This window comes from Glandiceps talaboti, chromosome 2 (genome assembly GCF_964340395.1).
Source record: "Glandiceps talaboti chromosome 2, keGlaTala1.1, whole genome shotgun sequence".
NCBI classification, from domain to species: domain Eukaryota; kingdom Metazoa; phylum Hemichordata; class Enteropneusta; family Spengelidae; genus Glandiceps; species Glandiceps talaboti.
The window spans coordinates 24,592,169-24,618,242 of record NC_135550.1 but is presented as its reverse complement, the minus strand read 5'-3'; the positions used below and the strand labels follow the sequence as shown (position 1 = coordinate 24,618,242).

General features: G+C 34.3%; 1 protein-coding gene across 1 annotated transcript; it reads left to right on the top strand.

The window, feature by feature from the left end:
* The first annotated feature begins 254 nt into the window (after positions 1-254).
* On the top strand, positions 255-25,884 carry LOC144445871 (uncharacterized). Its single transcript, XM_078135516.1, has 17 exons — positions 255-558; positions 6,567-6,745; positions 9,762-9,832; positions 11,673-11,836; positions 12,590-12,616; positions 14,168-14,295; positions 16,276-16,385; positions 17,141-17,243; positions 17,512-17,598; positions 17,873-18,015; positions 20,628-20,737; positions 21,030-21,199; positions 21,385-21,491; positions 21,700-21,841; positions 22,586-22,669; positions 23,062-23,171; positions 23,725-25,884. Exons 1-17 carry the CDS (start codon positions 255-257, stop codon positions 23,768-23,770), a joined length of 2,085 nt encoding a protein of 694 aa, XP_077991642.1. The 3' UTR covers positions 23,771-25,884.
* Positions 25,885-26,074: the final 190 nt, after the last annotated feature.

Here is a 26,074-nt window from a genome sequence, read left to right as displayed (position 1 = left end):
GATGAATGGAACTATCTAAGTTTGTCGGCAACATTTTATTGTAAACTTTGCCAGGAACGTGGGTTTGGCGGTTGTATTCGAGAAAACGTCTGCACTAAGTCTGATCTGGTGATAGTCGCTGTAGTAAAATAGTGCTTTGTCCAGTATTGTAAGGCATATTAACTTTTCTGCATTATCACTGCCAGCTCTGTTAATTTACCTGTACGGCATCCGACCAGGAGAGTCAAGTCGAGTCGTAGTTCGTCAGCTCAAACATGGCGACACGTGAAACACTAGAGTTGCTGTGTAGCACAACGAAACTAGAGAGAGATCGTGGTCAACTCGAGCTCCAACGTCAAATTAATGATGCAAATGAAGGTAATTTACAGGCGATCGAAATGGCTCTGATAAGCTGTCTTCAGGATTCGTCTGCAAGATGGGAACAAAAACAAGGAGCACTGATGGGTTCAAAGCTAGTTGTTTTAAACGAAGATAGTTCGGAAGAGTTTGCTCTTACATGTCGGCTCCACGCACTTCATCTCTTGAACGATTCCGAAGCCCGTGTGAGATTAGCAGCAGGTAGCGTAACACATCCTCTTCTCTTTTATAACCATAAATGTGTGTGTCCATTGTAAGAACATTTTCACACAATACCTAACGGATGTTAAACTCTTCACAGTTACTTCATCTTGTGACTAGATAATGAAAATATACACCTTGGAACGTTACAATACAATAACAAGGCGCACTTCGTTTGGTGTACTGTGCTGTTTTCCAACCGTGTTGGTTGAACAAAAATTTCTAATAGAAACCTTCTATATTTTCTCTCATTTTGCTACACTATTTTCAGAATAAGAACACTGTGTACAAAATTGACCTATCATATACATTGTATATTGTTCCATAGAGGTATGAAAAATATATTAAGACAGCAATATAAGAGAAAATATTGAAATGAAACTGAAGAAAAAGAAATAAAAAGAAACAAAACAGCACACCACAAGCTTACACCCCCCCCCCCCGAAAAATAAAGAGAAGAGAAGATCTAATCAAATTCAGTGTATTTGCTAAGAAATGTCTGATTTAAAAGGTCATTTCCTTGATGACTTTAATTAACAAGCATAAATCAAACAATATTTGTTATTTATGGCACATGATTCTACCATGGAAGTATAATTGTGGTGGAAGTATAACCATGGATCTATTATTGATCTCAATAATAGATCCATGGTTCTACATGTTGTACTTCCATGATTCTACATTTGTTAGAAGTTAATACTGTTATGTACTTATACTTATGATATACAAGTAGCAAGTTGGAGTACTAATACCATAGACGTCTATGATAATACTAGTGTCCCAGACTGAAATTACAATTTTGAACCTCAGACCACCAAATTGTTTGGTGGTCTGAACTATTAAAGTATAGCATGAAAAGGCAATAGTGATTGTTTGTATGGCTTTTATTCTGGCAGCTCAAGGAGACACGTTTTGTTCTAGTTGTTAAACAAAATATTAGCTCATATATGGTCCTTTGTGATAGTACACAAGTCTACTCATATCAGATCCAATATTTATTGTCCATTCTTATCAATAACCATCTTGTACAAATGTATATTGTCAGTACAGTTTATGCTGACTCACCATGCAGTCAACAACAATGCAATGCTTACAGTCTTCTTGGGACTGTAGGCCTTGCTCGGCCTCTAATGTCAGCTCTGTTTGATTCTGTCTAAGAGTAGGTTTATCTCAGTCTGTAAAAGTGAAAGCTAAAGGGTTGATCCTTCCAAAGTTTATCAAGTCTATTTTCAAATGCCTGAATTGATCTTGCTGTGACAATGGCATTTAGGGAGACTATTTTAGAAGTCCACACTTCTATGAATGAATGAATGAGTATTTCTTAACAATAACATTAAGTCTTGCAAATTGCTTGTCAATTTTGTACTGATGTCCTCTGGTGTCATGTGTTTTCTTTGTGTAGTTTAATAAAGTTTGAGACTTGATTGTCATACTTCCCAGCTAGATAAGATCTGGTATGACATCAAACATGTCCTTGGTACTACTGAACACGAAATCATGATCATGTCAGACAATAATAAACATATACTACATTCATACTTATTTCCAAATAAAGATTTTGCACTGACCCACAACAATCACAACACATCATTTCATAATGATCATAAGAGCAATGAATACTGACTTTATTGTAGGTGATGGAGGGACTGGGAATCAATCAAGTATGGCAGTAATGCACTCTGTGTACATATACTTGGCAAATCTTGAAATCTGTTTGCCAAGCCAGGCCATATATACAGTAATGGGTTCTACTTATGTTTTTAGGACATGATATTCTCATATTTTGTAGTACTGAATGCAGACTGTAAATTATTTACCTAATATAACCATACTAAGCAATTCAATGATGTGATCTGATTCCAGAGAAAGGGAACAAGATTTTTTCAGTTCTCCTAATTTCTTTTTGTTACGCAAATTTCCATGACTTAAAACTTTATTTTCTACGTAGAACACTGGAACCACCATACCGTATATTGAATTGAATTGTTTACATCAGAACAGATACAGAAAAACATATGTAATGTAATGTACATGTCAAAGAGAGAAATTATGACAAGGCTTAGAGTCATAGATATGGTTAGGGCCACAGAAGTAGTTCTGTTTGAACTAGTCTAGTCTTTAAAAATGTAACCCTGACAAAGTAAATATACATGGAAAATGTAAATGTTTACTGTGTAAGACAAATAATAGTTGTAATAAATAGACTAATTATGAAAACAATACTGTTTACAGGTTGATGAATTCAGAAATCATGTTATAGATATTTTGTGGAAATATGTGCAATTTCTTTTCTGTACACATAAATTTACATTTTCTATATGACATATAGTAGCAACTGAATGATGTAGGTTGAAACAAGGACAGGAAGCTTATGTTATTTATTAAAGTAATCTATACAAAAAATATGACTAGATTATGAATAGATAAGGTATGAAGTTTAGAATGTGTTGTTCTAATATTCCTATTCAATTTTCTGATCAAGATCAGTAGTGAAAGAAAGATGTTGTAGTTTTAATGAGAAAAGGAGTGAATTTTGATAACCAACACTTATAATCTTCTCTGAGTATTAAGTATGAAAAACATAATTGTGAAAAAGTGAAAATGAACTTATACATTGTATTTTTGCAGTATAAATGATAATAATAATAATAATTTATTGTTTAAAGACCATTACACTACACATGTCTCAACAGTCTGCACATAACAAATTGCAAGATTTAAAACACAATTCAGAGAAAAAATACTTAAAAAATTGTTACTGTATGTGACAGTGATTGCGATTAATTTAACAATCGTTATGTTTGCAATACGACTTCTCTGTATAAGAACATTGGGCCCAGATAATGGTATGGTAGAATAATAACAGGTTGGTAAACTATATAGTTAAAGTAATATCTGCAAAAACCATGTGTTGAGCATGAAAAATGACAGATCATTAATTTAAAAGAAAGCACCACTCTAGGAAATAAAGAATATATATTTTCATAAACTGTCATTTCATGATTTCATATCAGATAGATTTCACATGATTACCAAGAAAACATCAAATTTTCAGCTAATCCCTGTCTTAGCTCTTTTGGCTCATGGGACTTAATATACATACATATACATTAGATGAACAATAAATACTCATGATGATTCATCCAAAGATGATAAGCTCTTACGGAGTATAATACTAAATGAATCAATTCAAGATGATGTGATCAATGTTATCTTCTTGTGTAATTTAGATCTGCAAATATACATCTAATATATGGCAATGGGTAAAGAATGTAGCCTAATCCAGTGGTGTGTGGAGATTTTTGGGCTGTCAACTTTCCCTGAGAATAAAAAATACCTACAGGACTAAATTCTAGGCTATAAAGAATGCAACCATACATGTATCTACAGGCCATTGTTTAAAAATAAATGACCTTGTCAAAGTATGTTCAGTTTTGCTGTAATGTCATTGGTGGTAGTCTTGTGTAAATAACAAAAACCCATCATTTTCATGTTAATTAGCATTTTATTAAAGAAACCATAAGGTGGAACCATAGACCCTCCACCAGTTGGTGGAAGGTCTATGGTGGAACTCACATAGTCAGTGTCTATAATCTGAGGAGAATCTGGCACAGTAACTGGTATTACGTAAAACACACCTGTTATGTACATTGTACCATGGTATCAGACATAGGTATCAGAGTTGAAAAATTGTTCAGTTGACCTTTTGACCTTGTCAGTCTTTATATTGACAAGCATTCAAGCATACAAATATTTATGTCATTCTGTTCTGTAGTCTCCATGAGACAGTCTCTGTATACTATTGCATAACATACCAAGCTCACAAATCAGTGTTGATAAGTTTTTCACTAAAAGTGTGAATTTTATTGTCATTACTATGAAAATGAAAATTTGTGGATTTCCTAATGATCATGTGACAATTGACTAAAGATAAGTTTATCATGTTAAAAACAAAAAAAAAGTTATTGAATTTTCATCCATCGTTAGAAGGACACGCGAAAATTCAATACATCAAAATTATATAGCTGAAATAGTGTAGTAGCAGTAGTCCTTCAAGTCTACAATAGGATTATGCCACTGTTGCAAATCAGTGTACTAACCATTTATCACAACATCATTCAAAATTGGTCACATGTATAACTTTAGTGACATTTTCTTACATCACAATTACAACTAATTCAATAGGGAACTTGCAATCCAGACTGAGCATGCTCAGATGCAAAGGACTATGTGATTATCTGTGGTTATCGTAATACCTAATCTGGCGCTACCGATAAAATCAACCTCCCACAGTGGTCAGGGTAAATATGAATTGATCATTTGTGGTTCAAAACAATGTAACATTGTTGTTTACAATACGATTTAATTAGTATTTATTATCACATTTCCCATGATGCAACTTTCAACATGGCGAGTTTGCAAATTCCCTATTCTATCAGCTAAAATTGAATCAATTTTCATGTCAGTTATTACAAATTATTTTACTGTTGTTTGTATAATTTGAAGAAAATTGTGATGCCTGAAATGTATACTACAATACCAAACCAGTTGTAATGGTCTTGTGAGAACAGTTGTGTTACTTCCAATTCTGCTAAAATATTTTAATGTTTTAATAATTAGATATCATTCCCCAAAAGTTTACTTTGTTCAGCCAACGAAAATATAAGTGACCTAAAGGGCCCTGTCACAATGAGTCAGATCTTACATGTATCATTACAATAATCTCTTCAGTTATTTTCTGGCTGGAGGAAGAAAAATTATGCATAATTTGTTTTAAATCGGGAAGAAAAATAACGACTTTCAACATTTTGACTCATATTTCAAGCACCGCAAAACATATGACGTGGATGCATGTTGTTATGACGCAGAATGACCCGGGGTATAAATCCCATACATTTTGTATTTGCTGTTCAACATGTACATCTTGGCTTGTGTGTGATCAAGCACAGCTAGCTCAGACTGTCACTAATAAATGTGAAGTGATTACTGATGGTGAACGTACACCTTCATGTGAATGTCAGCGTGAAATAATATCAAACTAATATTGTCATCCAATATTTATACATGTATACATGTATGTGGAACATTGAGATTTGATACAGTATATATGATATCCCTCAAAATAGACATGAGAATGATGAAATATTATAGTGACTGTGTGTGGGAGTGTATCTTGTTTCATATTATAGGCTTACATCAAATCAGTGTCTTTGTTCAGTGTATTACATGTAGCATTTTCCACATTTGATTCCATTCAAGACATGATTGAGTTCATTTGGAATCGGTGTCTTCATTCAGTTATGGATATACTTGTACTTCAACAGTATAATTGGTATAATGTGAAACAATATCTACTTATAGTTTATCCTTAGTTACTTTCATTCATGTATTACGTACTTGGAAATATAAAGGGGGAGAGGAGAAAGGTGCGTTGTCGTCTGAATTACTTTTAAGCCTGACCTAGAAAAGAAATTAAAATTGAATCAAAAATAAATATGAACAAAGACTGTATTCTATTATGTACCATATAGGACTGAGATGTAGATGTATTTCATGGATTTACTTCTTCACAATATTTTAATTTCTACGTAACCCCTTCCCTGTTACACTTCACACTCTTTGAACAAAGTAATAAGGGTACTTAATAATCCTCTTGTACTATGTAGGTGTACTCTTACTAAAAGGAAAAGTATAGTTCAAAATAACAAAATTTATTCAGATAATATCCAGATAACAGTTGCCCAATGCAAGTCAAAGGCATAATTTAGTTTCTAGATGTTTGTAAGTAGAGGTACATTTACTGCTTGTCTGGACTTTGGCCAGTGAAAGGTACCCCCAGCAGTCTGGCATGGCCATAAGTATGAATATTTTCCAAGGAGAACACTATTGCTGGATATGTATATAGCTTGCATCTGTGTGTAGTGTGCAAAATGCTATTTTACGAAGACCTCACTTTGACTGAGATTTGTGAAATTTTATTCAATTGTGGGATTCTCATTTGTGCTCAGGTGAGATGATGGGAGCACTGTGTAGAAGAACTGGACCTGAAATCTACCTATCCTCCAAAGATATTATTCTGGAAGGTATTCAAAGCAACTTGGAGAGACAAGCGATGTCAGAATCTAGTCATGATGAAATGAAACAAGCAGAGGCATTGATGGAAAAGTTGTCTAGTTCCCCAAGCAAGGTATGTACGACTACAATGTAGGTTAAAGGTACTGTATGACTACAATGTAGTTAAAGGTACTGTGAAATCATTACATATACACTGTCAGTCATGTCATGTAATGTGTAATACTGAGTGTTGGCAGGATATCATAATGTATATGTGTCCATTGGAGTTGATAATTTGAACCCTCCAGAAAACCAGACATTATTTTAAAGATAAATGTATCATGTCAGATTACCTGTATTAGTTAAATTTGATGATCACTTTCACCAAATTAGGGACTGCATGAGGATTATTATTATACAGATGCATATAAGCAGACAGCAACATATAGATGCATATACACATATACATGTACATATACTTACACATATATATGATATACACATACACATACACACACACACACACACATACACACACACACACACACACAAATACACACACATACATACATACATACATACATACATACATACATACATACATACATACACACACATACATACATACATACATACATACATACATACATACATTATTACATACATACATACATACATACATACACACGCACACACACACACACACACACACACACATGCACACATGCACACATGCACATACATAAATGCATGCATACATACATGTACATACACATACACCAACTTCATCAGTACAGAGAACTGAATAGCCACACAAATGAACAACATTTCTTTTTAGGTTCACATTCATTTGGGATTTCTTTTAGCTTTCCATACTTCTTGTTCAAGCACAAGCAGGTTTATACAACTCTGTAAGTATTAAGGTGAAATAACAATGTAAATATTAAATGATAAACCTAATTAAGGATTGAGTACTGGGGTAGTCACGTAGTGTTGACAGAGAGAAAAAAAGGAAGAATAAGGATTAGAAGTAATATGAAATCAGGTTTAATGCCAAATTTGTATTGGACTTTGTTATCTGAGTGATAAATCAAGTACATTAAAACATACTTTTCATTTGGTGTACATTTCATGACGCATATATTACGTTCCAATTACATACATTTTGTATATTTCATTTAGCATAGATTGATGAAACCTTGTGAAAACAGCTGAGACTGCAAAAAAACAGTGAATTTTGAAATCCCCATACAATAAGTAAAATCCAAGTGGCTCACAGTAGAAATGGAAAACAGCAATTAAGGGCAGCTGGTGAAAGTCTGTTTATTCTGTGATCCATCAGATTGTGACAATGTAAGGTGATGGGATCACAGCAATAGGGTTGTTTTAAGTCATATCTCAGAACTACTTCAACTCTCCCTTCCTACTTCATGTCCCCAATTACCATCCATCTTAGTCATACCAAGACAATGAAAAGGGCTATACTTTGATCCCTGTCATTACATTACATTCAAATCCATCACACTCCATGTGTCATTTATCAATGTCAATCACCCCCCCCAAAAAAAAACCCCAAAACATTCTCATTTTATTCCCTTGCACCCTGAGTGATTAATTTCGAAATTACACATATGCCAATCTCAATATTATTGAAAGCTGAATTGAAGCTACGTGTGAAATGTATACATGGTAAATTTGATTTCCACGTCCATAGTATTTTTTTTAATACGTTTCTCCAGGTACGTGTTTGGAGTAATATTTGTGACAGGATTATGTATATTGCTTTTAGTGTAATATGGAAAATACTAATTTTCTTCAGATTATGAGTGGTTTTCAAAAGCTATCAGAAGATTACCAAATGAGAAACCAACCTTCAAAACAGAATAAAGGATAGCTTCCTGTAAAATTAATTAGAAACATGTTGGTATACCAACTACTATACATTTATCAAATTGTAGGATTGTCAATCTCATTTTGCCGAATGTCTACTGAGTGGTATTGTGTTAGTCACTATATTTGTATTATTATTATATTCATCACATTATTCATATTCACATTCTAGCGGTATAATAATTACTAAAATATGGATTATTGTATAGATGTAGACATTCGTGTAACTTGTAAGCACAAGGTACATATGTATCCGTAACATACTGAAAAAAAATTGTGAAAAAAATATTACACTTACAGGACTTACAGGAGACCCGTGTTAGTGTAGGATATACTCAGATGGTTAAAATTGTCATTACCGGTATAAGGGTGTGTGTGTGTGTGTGTGTGTGTGTGGTGGGGGGGGGGGTGTGGGTGTGGGTGTGTGTGTGTGTGTGTGTGTGTTCTTAAACCTGTGTTTTTCCTAGGCATTTCCTTTGCCTAGTTATTCATAACCGTTGTCATTAGTGATATTATCGAGTTGATGAAATGCGTGTTTTAGAAATATACTTGTAAAACACACTAAAAGTGACATTGATTTTGTAGCATATGATTACAACTGCAGTTTTGGATGGTATTACGTCAAGAATAAATGCTACTTCATCAAAGTATTGTCTGTCTGTCTGTATGTGTGTCTGTGTCTGTCGGTGTCTGTGTGTGTGTGGGAGGGGTGGGCGGGATACTACTACATGTAAGTTTGATACATAGCATAAAAAAGAATTACCCTCAAATCTCCACTGTTCTGATGACATGTTTTACCTAGTTTCAAAACAATTACCACAAAAAGGATCATATTTACATATGCCTTTCTTCTTTTGGATTTGATATCATGACTTTTATTTTTCAAAATGAATTTATATCCAAAATTGTGAAAATTTATATTTCATTTTGAGACATGCTAAACTACTTTCACCAGACACATTCAGTATATTGCTAACTATTCAAGATATCAAAACTTTGATCATAATGAAACCCTCCATGTCATGCCTTCTCATATCACAGACACAATGCAGAGTTTTGTTTTAGGATATCAAGATGTTAACAAATACTTATCGTTTCCAGAACTAATCCAATGCTGGTGATATTACTTTAACTTGTATATCTCAGAACTTCCTCGATTTTGATCTTTTCCTTAGCTCTCAAAACGTGAGGTTTTTGAGACACAAGTAAGATATTGCCATATCATTACAATGTGTATGTATTATGTTATTACTTGCCAGGAATCCCATGCAGATGCTACCAAGATATTCCATGATACGGCAGGCTGGAAGAATTTGGAAACATGGATGAAGTGAGTATTAACAATCCTAATACCGATTTATGTTTTGATCCTTTGAACTGTGATTGAATTATTTACTGTATTGTCATGAGAGTTTTGTGTGTGTTGTAAGATTTCCTAACTGAATATATTAGAAGAAATAAAATAAAGCATCACACTAAATTCAATTACAACTTTTTTTTATTTGAATGCATTTACTGCACTAAAACTGAGTCAATGAAGCTAAGATTAAGATGAAAGTCAGTTGCTGGTGTCGTAGGGATTTACTCTACTGCAGGATGGCGTCTCTTGGACAGTTTCAGTTTTTTTGATAAATGTTATATGTTGTACAGTTGCGTAATTCTTTCCATTTTTGAAGTCAGGTGTCACTGTTGACGTCAATTAGCTACCAACTCTACAAATCTTTGCAGAGTGCATAAGCTCAATTAGAAGTGTCCATATGTCAGTAGTAAATGTAGGCATGTCACTGCACCATGATTTAATCTGTACATGTTCTGCATGTAGATTGAGACTGTATGCTTGTCAACGCTTGAGATATACTAGTATATATATACATGGAAAATCACTTGGGCACCCCAGTACTCTCTAAATCAGGAAAATCTATGTTTCCTGTTCCTGAAAAATCAAGTCCAAAATCACTAGCCACATTACAACAGAATTGCATTCTGCCATGTTCTTTCAATTGTAAACAAATTACACTGGCTGCTACAAATAGAAGCTAACACTGAGAAATAGATATAATACTTATAATGAATTTGTGGTGATTGGAAAAGAAATACATTTGGCCTATGAAGTCTATACTCAGAATAAAGAAATCACTTGATGTCTGCCTACATTGTAACTGTGAATTATATATATATATATATATATATATATATATATATATATATATGTAGGTATATATATATAGAGAGTTATAGGTGTAGGCATAGGTATAGCTATATTATATAGTATATATAATATATATATAGTTATAAATTAAATGTACCATGAAATATAAATCTTCCGATATCTCGGCTTTGCACAGCAGTATGGCCTGTACAAATCATAACATATCGGCAATTCATTGATTGCTTACAATTTACATTACGTCATGTGGGGGTGTGTGATAATATCAAGCCAATGACTTCAAGGATTTGTATGGCATTAAAATACCGTGATATTATTTGATATAATCAAAAAACTACCTATTCCATTACTAGTCTTAGTGGAACCACTCACGCCGTGTGTGTTAGTACCGGTAATTAGTCTAGCGAATGAAGTCAGCCCGGAAATTACTAATAGTAATACCAGTATTATCTGATTGCAATGAAATGAGATTATCTCTCCTGTCACAGGTGTCCTTCTCAGATTGTTGAAACAAACAAGTCAGTGGGTAATCTTGTGTGAATTCAGACTCTGTGTATCCATGTAATGTTAACAGACTAATTCAAATTTCAAATCTGGGTAAACTTCAATCAATTCCGATTCTTCTTACCCTTGTCTAATTCAAATCTCAAAACTATTAAATGTATGATTATGAAATTGAAAACTCCATTACCACATATTTACATGCATACAGATATCAGCATTTGTTTACTTGTTTCTTCAACCATATGCTGATTAGTAGAAGTATAGAGAAAAACAATGAAAATATGGGCTTTTGAACATCAGCATTTATTTACTAATTAAGTCAAGTCACTTTTAAAAATGTGCCCTAGAAACATCTAGTTCAATTTAAAAGTAGGAAACTATTTAATTTCATTATTTTAATTCAGACCCCAACAGCATTTATTTCACTTTCCCCTCTTCTTTCCAAAAACCATTTTCTGTATTAAAGTCTGAAATGTCGCTCTTTTCTTTGCCTTTTCAGATGTCTCCAGTGTGTGATAGAAGGATGTGGGATACATTTTGCAGAACACGTGACTCAAGATTTGTTAGACCTGATATTCCTTACACTGACTCACACTAATAGATTTGTACGTGAGACTGGATATCAAGTATGTGCAGCACTGGCCGGTTGTGGTGGACAGCAAGGTGAGTTAAAGTTCACAAACTCTTCACATGTGTGGTAGTGACAATCTAGAAATAACTGAATAGCAATTCTAAAGCAGTGTTTTGTGTATCTTTCTGTCAGTCAATCTTTTTGTCTGTATGTCTGGCTATCTGCCTGCCTACCTGCTTGTCTGTTTGTTTGTCTCAATGTCTGGCTTTTTGTCACTTAATCAAAAACAGTCTTTCTGTTTGACCATGTCTGTCTGTCTGTCTGTCTGTCTGTCTGTCTGTCTGTCTCTCTGTCTGTCTGTCTGTCCTTCCGTCTGTCCATCTGTCCATCTGTCTGTTGATAAGTCCATCCATTGGGTTTCCCTTAACTGTCCAGGCCATAAGTGCTTGCAAACACCAGAAACCCTAACAGAGACACTGTCCAGAAATACATTTTTTTGTTGCCAATTTCTTGAGCAATTGGACAGATGTTGGTCATGTATGCCTCCCCAGCTAATTTATCAAAGTTCACTTTCAATTCAAGTACTGGCTATCTGTATCATGTGATCTTCTGGACTACACAACTGGACGGACATGTTTAACATGTGCAACCAAGAGAAAACCTCAAACAAACACCAGGGTACAATATGCACTTCACTACATGTTTCCAACTAATAACTAACTTATCTCTCCCCTCCCTTTTCCCTCCTTCCCCATCACACTGTATGTTTTATTTCTCCTGGCTGTCTTTTTGTTCTGTTGTGTTTTGTGTTCTCGTGTACTAAATTTTGTATTTATTTTATGCAGATTTTACATTTACAAGTAACCCATTATGTAAGTTTTATTCTTTCTTTTGGCTTGGGGTTGTCATATTGTTATAGCCTTATATTATATTAAGAATTTGACTTTATAGCATGACAAAAATGTATAAACTGAACTTGTACTTTGGTAACACAGTCAGTGTTCTTGGGGGTATTTTTTAGCCCCCAATGGACGAAGTCTGTAGAGGGTTACTACATTTGCTCCCATGTGTTCATGCATCTGGCTGTTTGTGCATATCCACCTGTATCTTATGCATGCATCAGCCATTTCCAACCAAACATTTAACAACTGTCAGATGGTATAGTCAGCATATGCACCATGACATGACTTTTGTGACATTTGCAATAATGATTACATGGCAGAACTTTTTTCCAGAAATTGAAATTTTGCCCATTAACACCACAAGCTTGAAAGGTAGAGAATTTATTCATGTGTGTACACCCATACTATCACTGGCAAGCTTTCTAACAATATCTAGACCTTGACCTTCATCTTCAACTTCAAGGTCACACTTTGCCCACTACCCATGGAATCTTAATAGACAGTAACCTTATTTGAGTGTCTACACCCATGCTATCCATAATGGGCTTTCTAATGAGAATTTGACCTCTAATGTCAAATAGCCCAAAATCAAGTATATTGGCTGATTTCAACCAAACCTGGCACAAATGTCAGATACAGTAGTCCATTTGTGCACGCCACTTTTTTTCAGGACCTTCATGATATAGACCAAATGGCAGCCATATTTGTCTTTAAAAATTCTCAATATGAATTAGTAAGTTGAAATATTGGGAACTATGTCTTCATCGAGAAAGTAATAGTCTTTGAGTTTCAAAGATGTTGATTTACCATAACTCTTACATGCACTTTGCTTAGCTGATACATACTCAACTCATCTGGATTCACAGTGATGGGCCGAATGTTAGTTAAAGTATTCAAAAGAACTAAATGAAATACATATTTTTCAGTTAATTATAAATTCTGAATACTTGAAAGTTGACACGTAACGAATTAATCTAATAGTAGACAGCTAAAATCATACAATATATTTCTTTACAAATGGTCACTTTTATGCTAATTCATCCATAGATGGTAACAATTTTATGCTAATTTATCCATACATGGTAAGTTTTATGCTAATTTATCCATAGAGGGTAATAAGTTTATGCTAATTTATCCATATATGATAACAGCTTTATGCTAATTTATCCCTAAAGGATAACTTTTTCATGCTAATTTAGCCATACATGGTATCAATTTTATGCTAATTTATCCAAAGATGGCAAGTTTAATGCTAATTTATCCATACATGGTAACAATTTTATGCTAATTTATCCATAGAGGGTAATAAGTTTATGCTAATTTATCCATATGTGATAACAGCTTTATGCTAATTTATCCCTAAAGGATAACTTTTTCATGCTAATTTAGCCATACATGGTATCAATTTTATGCTAATTTATCCAAAGATGGTAAGTTTAATGCTAATTTATCCAGAGATGGTAGCAATTTTATGCTGATATATTCATAGATGGTAACAGTTTTATGTAAATTTGTTCACAGATGAAGTTGTAGAGTTAATGGAAAGTGACAGTATATTTTCTGGTGTTGGGGATGAAAACCCGTTGTTGTTGCATGGAGAACAGCTTGCCTATCACCTAGCTAATGGACTATCTGACAACTGGAGTCAGGTAAGTTAAAAGTTTATTATTCACAATGGGCACGATCTAAGGGGCGACGTCAAAAGATCGATGTTTACAAAAAAACTTAATTGCTTTAGTTTGGGGGTGGGGGGGTTTTGGCCAAAATAATTTCTCAACCGTCAAAAACGATTTAACGCCATACTTGGCAAATTTAGTACGATTTCAAGGCTGCTTTTACCTAAAAAACTGCGTACAGTCGGTTCGATTTATCAGCGGTACGCGGTTCAGCTTTCAAATTTGCTGCAAAATAGGTATTTGGGAACGAGGTGGGTATCCAGAGTGTGCGTACGCACATGTCATCAGTTGGCGTCGTCGAGACACGAAGGGTTCGTCCGTACAATTTTCTGGTCCATATATGTTCTCCTCACACAATTTATAAATGCCCTTCGAACGACTTTCAGAAACTAGCGAACAAGATTTGGGAGTTAAATATCAAAGAACAACAGGGCAAATCCCGGGCCGGTGTACAGGAAAGCGCAACGAAGTTGTGGCATGCCAAATACAAAAATGATCGACGGTCATTAGCCGAGTTCATGTCCCAGGAGGTCGAGTCGAAACAATCTATTTTGAAATACATTAAAACATATGTTTGAAAGTTAACGAAGTCACAGTGGGTACGTGATCAGAGACGATCGTGCAATCGTAGTGGTACATTTTAAAGGACCTTCACGATAATTGATTTCAATAGACTATGTGGAGAAGACGTTGCCAAAATCCACCTACGCGAAGGTTCTAAGTTAGGCCATAAGTTATAACGTGAAACTAATACGAATGTAAATCCGGAAATTACCGATGAGATGTCATGTTTGATGTGACCTCTCAACTTGGACTAAATTGTCGTAGATAGCGTGGTATTGCGAATGTTTATTTCTACACTCGCAACAAGTTGATCGTTCGACTGATGTTGATTCAATCCTTCCTGAAAATCAAAAGTTCGATCGCCTGAAATAATTATAAATAAACAGATTTATAGATGTTTGTAGATGATAGTTGGAACATGCATGTGAAAGCCGTGGCCGCCGCGTCAACGTGTTCATCAGGCTGTCGTGGTGCGATGTCACAGTCAAAATCAACGGAAACGTGCGAATATATACGACTTGACAGAAACAACTTGAAGGCTAAAAAGCATGAGAGCTGGTAAATACAATTTCTAGTTGAAACTATGTTTTGCAGAGACAGTTAAATGTTTTACAGTTTGAATTGCAATGTTACTACATATAGTTCTTTACTCCAGTGAAAATGGTTACTTCATCCGATCTAATCTTTGGAATGGCCTTTAATGGGAAGTGGTATCCTGCTGTTTGCAAAACATCTTGTCAAGTTTTATGAATCAAATCTATCTGTACAATCAATTTAGTCGAACGAGTTAACAAAGGCGATTCCTACACTTTCCCGACCGGCCCTGTATTTTTCAGTTAAACAAAAATCATCCGATTAAAGTGTTGCTGATGAGCCTACACCCAGTCACGAAATGTCTCCCATTTCAAAAAAGAAAGTGAAACCAGACATACCAGTATTAGTAATCAATGTGACTTGACGTGTAAATTCAGTGTTGTTGTGTTCTGTTGGTTTTCAATAAAAGTATTTTTCTGAGTTAAAATGGTTTTCTATTTTATTTATAATTCAGTATTATATTGGTACGTTGTTTGAAAGTGGAAGTATACAGTACGAGTCTGAAACGATTTTCAATTTTAGGTCAGTTAAGTTAGATGGGGGGGTGGGGGGGTCTGGGACCTAACTTAAGCAATTAAGTTAGATATATTATATTGAACTTTTGATGTTGCCCCTAAAGGCTCTAGGAAAGACCAATATTGGTCAGTGCATCCATTCACAGCCCTATTTCTGACACCAAAATTTCTCCAATTTCATTCAATTTATGGAGGAGTTGCAACTTTTATATTTTCCTTCTTGAACACTAGAGTTGCCCTGATTTTATTTCAAATTAATTATAACTGTTTACAACACTAGGTGAGGTTAGCAGCATCATTAGCAACAAGACAATTTCTGGTGAATCTACCCAATGAAGAAGCAAGACAAAAGTTTTACCCTGCTTTGATTCCCAGAATGTGCCTTAACAGGTCAGTCTTGCTTTACAACTTAGCTATTGTTTTTATTTTATATGTATGTATGGATGTGTGGATGGATGGATGGATGTACATACGTATGTGTGTATGTATGTATGTATGTATGTATGTATGTATGTATGTATGTATGTATGTATGTATGTATGTATGTATGTATGTATGTTTGTATGTATGTATGTATGTATGTATGTATGTATGTATGTATGTATGTATGTATGTATGTATGTATGTATGTATGTATGTATGTGTATGTATGTATTCTATGTATGTATGTGTATGTATGTATGTATGTGTATGTATGTATGTATGTATGTATATATGCATGTATGTATGTATGTATGTATGTATGTATGTATGTATGTATGTATGTATTGTATGTATGTATGTATGTATGTATGTACGTGTATGTGTATGTATGTGTGTATGTATCACACATGCATGTTATGTGTGTGTGTGTGTGAGTATTTATTTGATAGCAAAGTACATAAAGATGTATCTTTTCATGTTATTGAATTATATGCATAATTAATTGACTAGGCAATATCTTGACAATGCTTGTTTGGAATATTAGCAAATAACTTAATGGATCTATTAGTTGTGATGACTGAATGACGGATGTACACATACATTACAATTAACTAATTTGCATAATTTGATGGTATTGCTGGTTTCCATAGGTAGTATGATAACTGTGGTGTGTATATTACATAACTAATTTGCATCCTTGATGATATTACTGCTTTCTGTAGGTATTATGTAGCTGAAGGGGTCAGGATTTACTCTCAGGAAACTTGGAGACGAGTGACAGGGAATCGTGGCAAGGAACTTGTAGAAACTTACATCAAAGACACAGTGAGTGCCATTCAAAAAATTAGTTAACTGCTTGAAAATGAAATTATGAAGTGACTGGAGTGATCAAACAGATCAAATGTTGATAATTCCTACAGTGAAACAGTACCCATTCATTCTTGAAAAGTAAGTGTACAAACTATCCAAGATTTAGAAAGATACAACTCTGAAGAAATAGAATAAAATTGACATCTGGTGAGGTAGAAAACTGACTAGAATGGTAACTTGTCAGTTTCAAATGAAATGAAATGTTACTGTACCTGTTTTGTAGGTGGGGTATTACATATCACAGACTGAGGCAGATAATCATGCAGTCAGGGAGGCAGCCTGTGCCTGTATTGCTGAACTAGGCTCAAAGGTAAGTGTATGCTAGGATTTAGCCAAGATTCTTAGTTGAAATTTGACAAAGGGAAGATCTACTAATAAATTTAGACATGGAAGTTATCATGTATGTGCTAGTTTTAATATCTAATATTATAATATGACAGAGCCCCATGATGCATAAGTGCAAATGTGGTGTACTTGGGGCATTTGCATGAATGCTTGTGATATTGCCTGCGAATTACTTCAAATTAGAGAAATTTGAATGTTGCTGATGTATGTAAAGCTATTTCCACTCTATTGTCCAACAGATTGACAAAAATTGTGTGAGACCGTATGTGGATCCATTGTTACTAGCCTTATTGGTATGTTTCAAGGACGATAGCTGGCCTGTACGTGATGCTGCATGCATTGCATGTGGTAATTTCGTATTCTGTTTCCCTGATGAATCCAAGTAAGTCTACCATACTACATGTACATTGTCATTGAATACACTCTATGAAGTCATTGTATGAATCCAAGTAAGTCTACTACATTGTCATTGAATACACTCTATGGAGTCATTGTATGAATCCAAGTAAGTCTACTACATTGTCATTGAATGCACTCTATGAAGTCATTGTATGAATCCAAGTAAGTCTACATGTACATTGTCATTGAATACACTCTATGAAGTCATTGTATGAATCCAAGTAAGTCTACTACATTGTCATTGAATACACTCTATGAAGTCATTGTATGAATCCAAGTAAGTCTACTACATTGTCATTGAATACACTCTATGAAGTCATTGTATGAATCCAAGTAAGTCTACATGTACATTGTCATTGAATACACTCTATGAAGTCATTGTATGAATCCAAGTAAGTCTACCACATTGTCATTGAATACACTCTATGAAGTCATTGTATGAATCCAAGTAAGTCTACTACATGTACATTGTCATTGAATACACTCTGTGAAGTCATTGTATGAATCCAAGTAAGTCTACTACATTGTCATTGAATACACTCTATGAAGTCATTGTATGAATCCAAGTAAGTCTACTACATTGTCAATGAATACACTCTATGAAGTCATTGTATGAATCCAAGTAAGTCTACTACATTGTCATTGAATACACTCTATGAAGTCATTGTATGAATCCAAGTAAGTCTATGACATTGTCAATGAATACACTCTATGAAGTCATTGTATGAATCCAAGTAAGTCTACTACATGTACATTGTCATTGAATACACTCTATGAAGTCATTGTATGAATCCAAGTAAGTCTACTACATTGTCAATGAATACACTCTATGAAGTCATTGTATGAATCCAATTAAGTCTACTACATTGTCATTGAATACACTCTATGAAGTCATTGTATGAATCCAAGTAAGTCTACTACATTGTCATTGCATACACTCTATGAAGTCATTGTATGAGTCCAATTAAGTCTACTACATTGTCATTGAATACACTCTATGAAGTCATTGTATGAATCCAAGTAAGTCTATGACATTGTCATTGAATACACTCTATGAAGTCATTGTATGAATCCAAGTAAGTCTACTACATGTACATTGTCATTGAATACACTCTATGAAGTCATTGTATGAATCCAAGTAAGTCTACTACATTGTCATTGAATACACTCTGTGAAGTCATTGTATGAATCCAAGTAAGTCTACTACATTGTCATTGAATACACTCTATGAAGTCATTGTATGAATCCAATGAAGTCTACTACATTGTCATTGAATACACTCTATGAAGTCATTGTATGAATCCAAATAAGTCTACTACATTGTCAATGAATACACTCTATGAAGTCATTGTATGAATCCAAATAAGTCTACTACATTGTCATTGAATACACTCTATGAAGTCATTGTATGAATCCAAGTAAGTCTACTACATTGTCATTGAATACACTCTATGAAGTCATTGTATGAATCCAAGTAAGTCTACTACATTGTCATTGCATACACTCTATGAAGTCATTGTATGAATCCAATTAAGTCTACTACATTGTCACTGAATACACTCTATGAAGTCATTGTATGAATCCAATTAAGTCTACTACATTGTCATTGAATACACTTTGTGAAGTCATTGTATGAATCCAAGTAAGTCTACTACATTGTCATTGAATACACTCTATGAAGTCATTGTATGAATCCAAGTAAGTCTACTACATTGTCATTGCATACACTCTATGAAGTCATTGTATGAATCCAAGTAAGTCTATGACATTGTCAATGAATACACTCTATGAAGTCATTGTATGAATCCAAGTAAGTCTACTACATTGTCATTGAATACACTATATGAAGTCATTGTATGAATCCAATTAAGTCTACTACATTGTCACTGAATACACTCTATGAAGTCATTGTATGAATCCAAGTAAGTCTACTACATTGTCATTGCATACACTCTATGAAGTCATTGTATGAATCCAAGTAAGTCTACTACATTGTCATTGAATACACTTTGTGAAGTCATTGTATGAATCCAAGTAAGTCTACTACATTGTCATTGAATACACTCTATGAAGTCATTGTATGAATCCAAGTAAGTCTACTACATTGTCACTGAATACTCTCTATGAAGTCATTGTATGAATCCAAGTAAGTCTACTACATTGTCATTGAATACACTCTATGAAGTCATTGTATGAATCCAAGTAAGTCTACTACATTGTCATTGAATACACTCTATGAAGTCATTGTATGAATCCAAGTAAGTCTACTACATTGTCATTGAATACACTCTGTGAAGTCGTTGAATGAATCCAAGTAAGTCTACTACATTGTCATTGAATACACTCTATGAAGTCATTGTATGAATCCAAGTAAGTCTACTACATTGTCATTGAATACACTCTGTGAAGTCGTTGAATGAATCCAAGTAAGTCTACTACATTGTCATTGAATACACTCTATGAAGTCATTGTATGAATCCAATTAAGTCTACTACATGTCAGTGTTTATTTTCCTAGTAATTGTAGTGATAAATATAAAGTATTGTGTTTTTTTCTTCTAATATTTGAATTTCCTTACTTCTGTGTACCCCTTAGAAATCATATGGAACCTTTGTATCCACTATTCTTTGGCAATCTACAAGACAACATCCCTTCCGTAAGACAAGGTGCTGCTGTTGCATTGTCCAGTGTAGCCAAGGCATATGGTAAGATTTCATTTCTGTGTGTCACACACACACACACACACACACACACACACACACACACACACACACACACACACACACACACACACACACACATTTAATCTGCTATTCATCTTTAGAATATATCTTGACATAAAATGGTAAGACTTGTATTAAATTTGTACAAGTGAAGTAACTGTAATGCACTGTACTTTTATGTGCTGTGATGTAACTGTGAATATTTGTATTTGGTTTGTTTGATTTTGATGTAATTGTTGGACTCCTTTATTCTTTCATTTCTGTCATTTAACAGGTAAAGAAAGTGCAGATTTGTTGTTTGCAAAAATTAGAGAAGGTATCCAAGACCTGGATAAACAGTCAAGTACAACAGAAAAATATGAAAACTTGGAAAAAGGTCCAGCGACATTTGGTGTTGTTAAGAAACTTCGGGATAATGACATGGAACTACATACAGATAAACAGGTACAGTGTTTTGTTACATGGTTTATAAAACTACAGCCAGACAGACAGACAGACAGACAGTTACAGACACAGACAGACAGACATTTACAGACAAACAGTGTACATATATATTCATGTGGTTCATTGAGTAAGGGCATGTTCCATCAAAACAAAGATTATTATAATCATGTTTGTATTGGCTACAGATGTATTCATGTGGTTCATTGGCACCAAAGATGGGTACGGGTAGGAGTGGAGGCTGTATGGACCATCAGTTTAGAAGACCAGCAGAACCATGGGAGCTGTGTGATGGGTAAGTGTATACAAATTCATGTCCAAACTTAGCTCTTTTTATCAAATTTAATACTACCAGAATATGGAAAGTACTTTGTTGAATGTCAGTGTGATTTAATATATTTTGCTGCAATTTGAACAGCTACTCTTTATGTTGTGTTATCAATTGCCATACAATAAAACAAAGGGATGTTGTAATATTTCATTTCTATGTATTTTGTCTGTAGATGTGTCATCTTATTGACTGAGTTATCTACCATTCAGACGTCAATAGCCAAGGTGTCTGAACTTTTACCTTTTGTTGCCGAGGCAGCCAGAAAATGTCACTATACACAACACGTACAGTTTCTTGAAACAGTTTGTAAAATTGTGAGTAGTAGACTTTGTTGATTTTGTCTGCTTTCTCCTATTTTCTTATTCAAGTAGAATTTGCACCCAATACTGTCTATGTATCAAAGACCTAATTGGCTGTCGGTTAGTCACATGACAATGAGTAATTTGATTGCCAGTCATGTGACTTCCTGTGATACCTGGCCATATAAGGTGCTACATTAAGGTCAAAGGTAAAATGTGGTATGAGTTTTAGGCTGTTGACTAGTAGTATTGGTCAGGAGTTATTATAATACCACACACTGTGTCCAACTTACAATCAAAGTTATGTGTTGAAATCTGCTGGTGATATGACTTGCAATTTGCTACATTGAGCAAAAAGAAATGATAGACCCAAAGGACAGCAATTAGTTGTACATGCCAACCATGTAAATACTTTTGAGATGTCACTCCTACATTTTCTAATTATATAGTTACTGATAAGTAAGAATAGACATAGATTGATATTTTTCTAAGTAACTTTCATTACATGTAGGTGTCAAAGTATTGATTATATTCCTATTGAAATGTGTTTTCTTTGAAAAGACTGAGTAAGATCTCAAACTGAACCGTGAATAAAAGAGATGAGGGAGTAAGGAGAGTGTTAATGTAAAGTATGTTTATAGTTAGTAAAGGATGGCATCCCACACATGAGTTGCTCTTCACCACCTCACTATGAGTGTGAATTTTGAGAACTGCAGTTTCTAACACTGATGGTTTATGTTTTGATGTTGTTTTATTTAGCTACCAACCATTGCTAAAAATATAGGCAAGCGTTATTTCAAGCCTCATATTGAAGTGTTTATAGATCCTATCTTTTACAGTTTGGTAAGTTTATTTTGTATTGTTTTAAGATGGAAGTACAGAAATTGTTTTAGTCTAAAACATGTATTTGTCACGCAAGGGTGGAATTATTTGGAAAGTATGTCACTAGAGGGCGCTATAACTGTGGAAAGGCTTTTGCACTAGTGCTTGCTATTACTGTGGCTGTCATGTCACTAGCATGAACTTTTTGTAGAAATAATGTATGGAAGTCGTAGTTAAAATAGACACTAGTCTTTGGAAAAGTAATTTAGGAGTCACTGACATAAAGATTGTATATATCACATTTGTCAGTTTGTTGTAGAGCATGATTGCTGACTTGTACGTTACACTGTATTTATGTACAATGGAATTAAAATAATTTTCTGAGTCTGATTTTATTATCTGTCTATTTTCAGTCTTGTGATAATGCCTTAACCAGCAGTGCAGCCAGTCAGTGCTTGAATCAACTCAGCCAGTTCCTAGGTCCTAATATTCTTAGAGGTAGAGTTGAGCAATACAACCCCAGGTAAGTCCTACCACCATCTGATGTTTATCACTGGTTCAAAGTCTGGTACTAAGTGTGGTTTATAGTTGATATTGACCTGAGTACCACAAACACTTCACCACTATGGTTAAGAAAATGTTTCTAGACAATTCTCAACAATTGCAATATCTGAGGTTCACCTTGTCCATCTCTTTCACCATTTAAAGGGGAACACCACTCCAGGCAATAGTGGCATTTTGTAAACTATAGGTGCTGAAGAGTCGTCATTTCAATTTAAGTCGCCTACATTACACACGATTTCAGAGAAACATCAAGTAGAACATGGTCCTTATTTGGAGATTTTTGCTGTTGTCTACATTCATTCCCTCATGGGAGTCAGTGAAAATACATATGCAATAGATGAACAATGAATATTCATGACTCCTAAGTGCTTATTACCTTCAGTGAAAACATGGAATATTCATTGTTCAGAAAGCTTTATAGTGCATATTGTGTAAAAGATTTGATCATCTTGCTCTAACGAGTTATCTGACAGTGTCTGAATATTAAACCTTTCTCTCTCTTTTTTTTACAGTTACTTGGAGAAACTTGAAGCTAACCAATTCATAGCAGCATTTTAGACAAACAGGTTGCTTCCATCACAATAAAAATGATATGCCATTAAGGTTAATAAACTGTGGATGGATAGATCATATTCATTGGTATAAGTATATTGCTGAACACATCAATAATTAACAGTCATGTTACTGGAATCTATGTCAAGACATGATGGTGTGTGTAGCAAAGAGAGACTGTCAAATCAGACGTGATGTGGTTGTGGATAATGTAGATGTGGATTCATGAAGAATAAAGGACATATTACTGATACTGGGGTTTTACTAATCTGTGCTTAAAAATTCAGTCAGATCAACAATAAAAATGAAAACATGATCACTTAGTTGATGCCGAATTCTAATAATCGATTCCCTTTGTTTCTCTATGGGATGGCAGAGAAAATATATACGACTTGTGACATTGAAAGGAATCATTTGTAAAATCTGATATTGTTAGCCAGGAGTAGTATTTACCATGTGTACCAGTTTCAGTTATTTTCATACAGTAATAACATCCAACTAAACAAAGTGATTGAAATTGGTGACAGAGATAATTTTTTTTTTTTGCAATGGAGTTCACCAGTTTACCACTGTCTCTCAGTTGAGACTTTAGTAGAGTGTAAAGCATGGTCTGTGATTTCAGAGTGGATCTGTTTGTTATCAGATGTATGATCTCAGAGTCATAAAATATTGGAATGCACTAACAGAGTCCACTGTAAATCACCAGAACAATTTAAGTCTGCATTGTCATCACTCTGTGATCTGTGTGATTAAAACTAACAATGTGCCCACATCCCTCCTGGAGGATTTTTGCTCAATTGTGAGACAGTCTCCAGTATTCAAACAGATAAAGATACAGAAACACTGTGGATCTATGTTATCAGATATAGATGAATGAAGAGTGAAAGTCAAAACATCTCATTGATGAGATTGAAATGCTTCATTCATTCATTCATTCATTCATTCATTCATTCATTTGTTCATTCATTAAGAATGTAGTCATAGATGTATGACAAGGGGACATTTCAGATTATGATAGCATATAGTCTTAGACACAGTACATACTACAAAAAAATACAGGAGTTAGTAATTTTAGCTTTAGATATGTTTACATGAAACAAGTTATTTTTAGATTTAGAGATATTTACATGAAAAGGGACATTGTTGTTAGTAATTGCAAATATGATTGGTGCAGCAGAGAGTCATAATGAGTACAAGATAATTGGTATTTGATATTGTTGAAATGTCTTGTAGGAGAGTTTTATCTATGTATTGAAATCATGTTTAGCCAAGTTGAATTCTTTGTTCACATTTAGAATTATTTACATATCTCTTTAGACTTTTGAAAATATTGGCCTTTTTTAAACAGCCCTGTAAAAGAACTGTCAATGCAAACCTGCTTGTAGCAGATGTTGCACCTTCAGACCAGGGAAGTACTCTCTATCAGGCCTGTCATTTGTGATGTTGGTCATGAACAGCGCCCTCTGTGAATCTCTCATCCAGTCTTCAATGACATAAAACTTTGCTTTAACAAAAGACTGCTGGAAAATCCTCGGTTTGAAAGTGTATAGTCTGTAAGGTATGCCATGAGGGCGGAGTGACACTACATATCTTACAGTCTAGAAACTGTGTTGAATTTAGCTGTTTCCAGAGTGATACTTTGATAAATTACAAAGATTAAATTCTACTTAACAAAATTGACTTGTTATATAGTATTGACAAGCTGTTCTTACACTTTGGCCATGGAAATTGATCTTACCTTTGATAATTGACCTGCCTATGCCTCACACGGTATGTGTGACACTAGATTGACAGTTACTATAGTAGCGTACTCTATTTCAATCCACCACTAGAGTGACAGTAACTCTAGTAACATACTTGGATGTCAACCCACCACTAGTGTGACAATAGACTAGAAACTGATCTCCAATGAGTGAACATTGTTCTACACATGTCCAAATAATGATATATATTATATATATTCAGCTGTGTCCATTTGTTGATTGCCTTGTAAATCAATGTCTACTTTGTTTTGCGTATTATGTTTTTAAACAGTTTATAGTTGCCTGTATCGTATAATGTACTTGTAATTTTCAGGCCATTCCATCTTTTCAAATGTTAATTCAATTGTTGTGTTTGGGGTGAGAAATGAAATTTAAAAAAAATAAAGAATTAAGTTGTTGATTTTATCACAATATTGTCAGATTTGTATATTGTGTGCAAGACATGGAATATACTAGTACGTGTCTAGTGGTGTGTGCTAAACATGTCCAGTTAGTGGTGTGTGTTACATGTGTTCAGTGCAGTTGTATGTATTCAATGTGCAAAGTG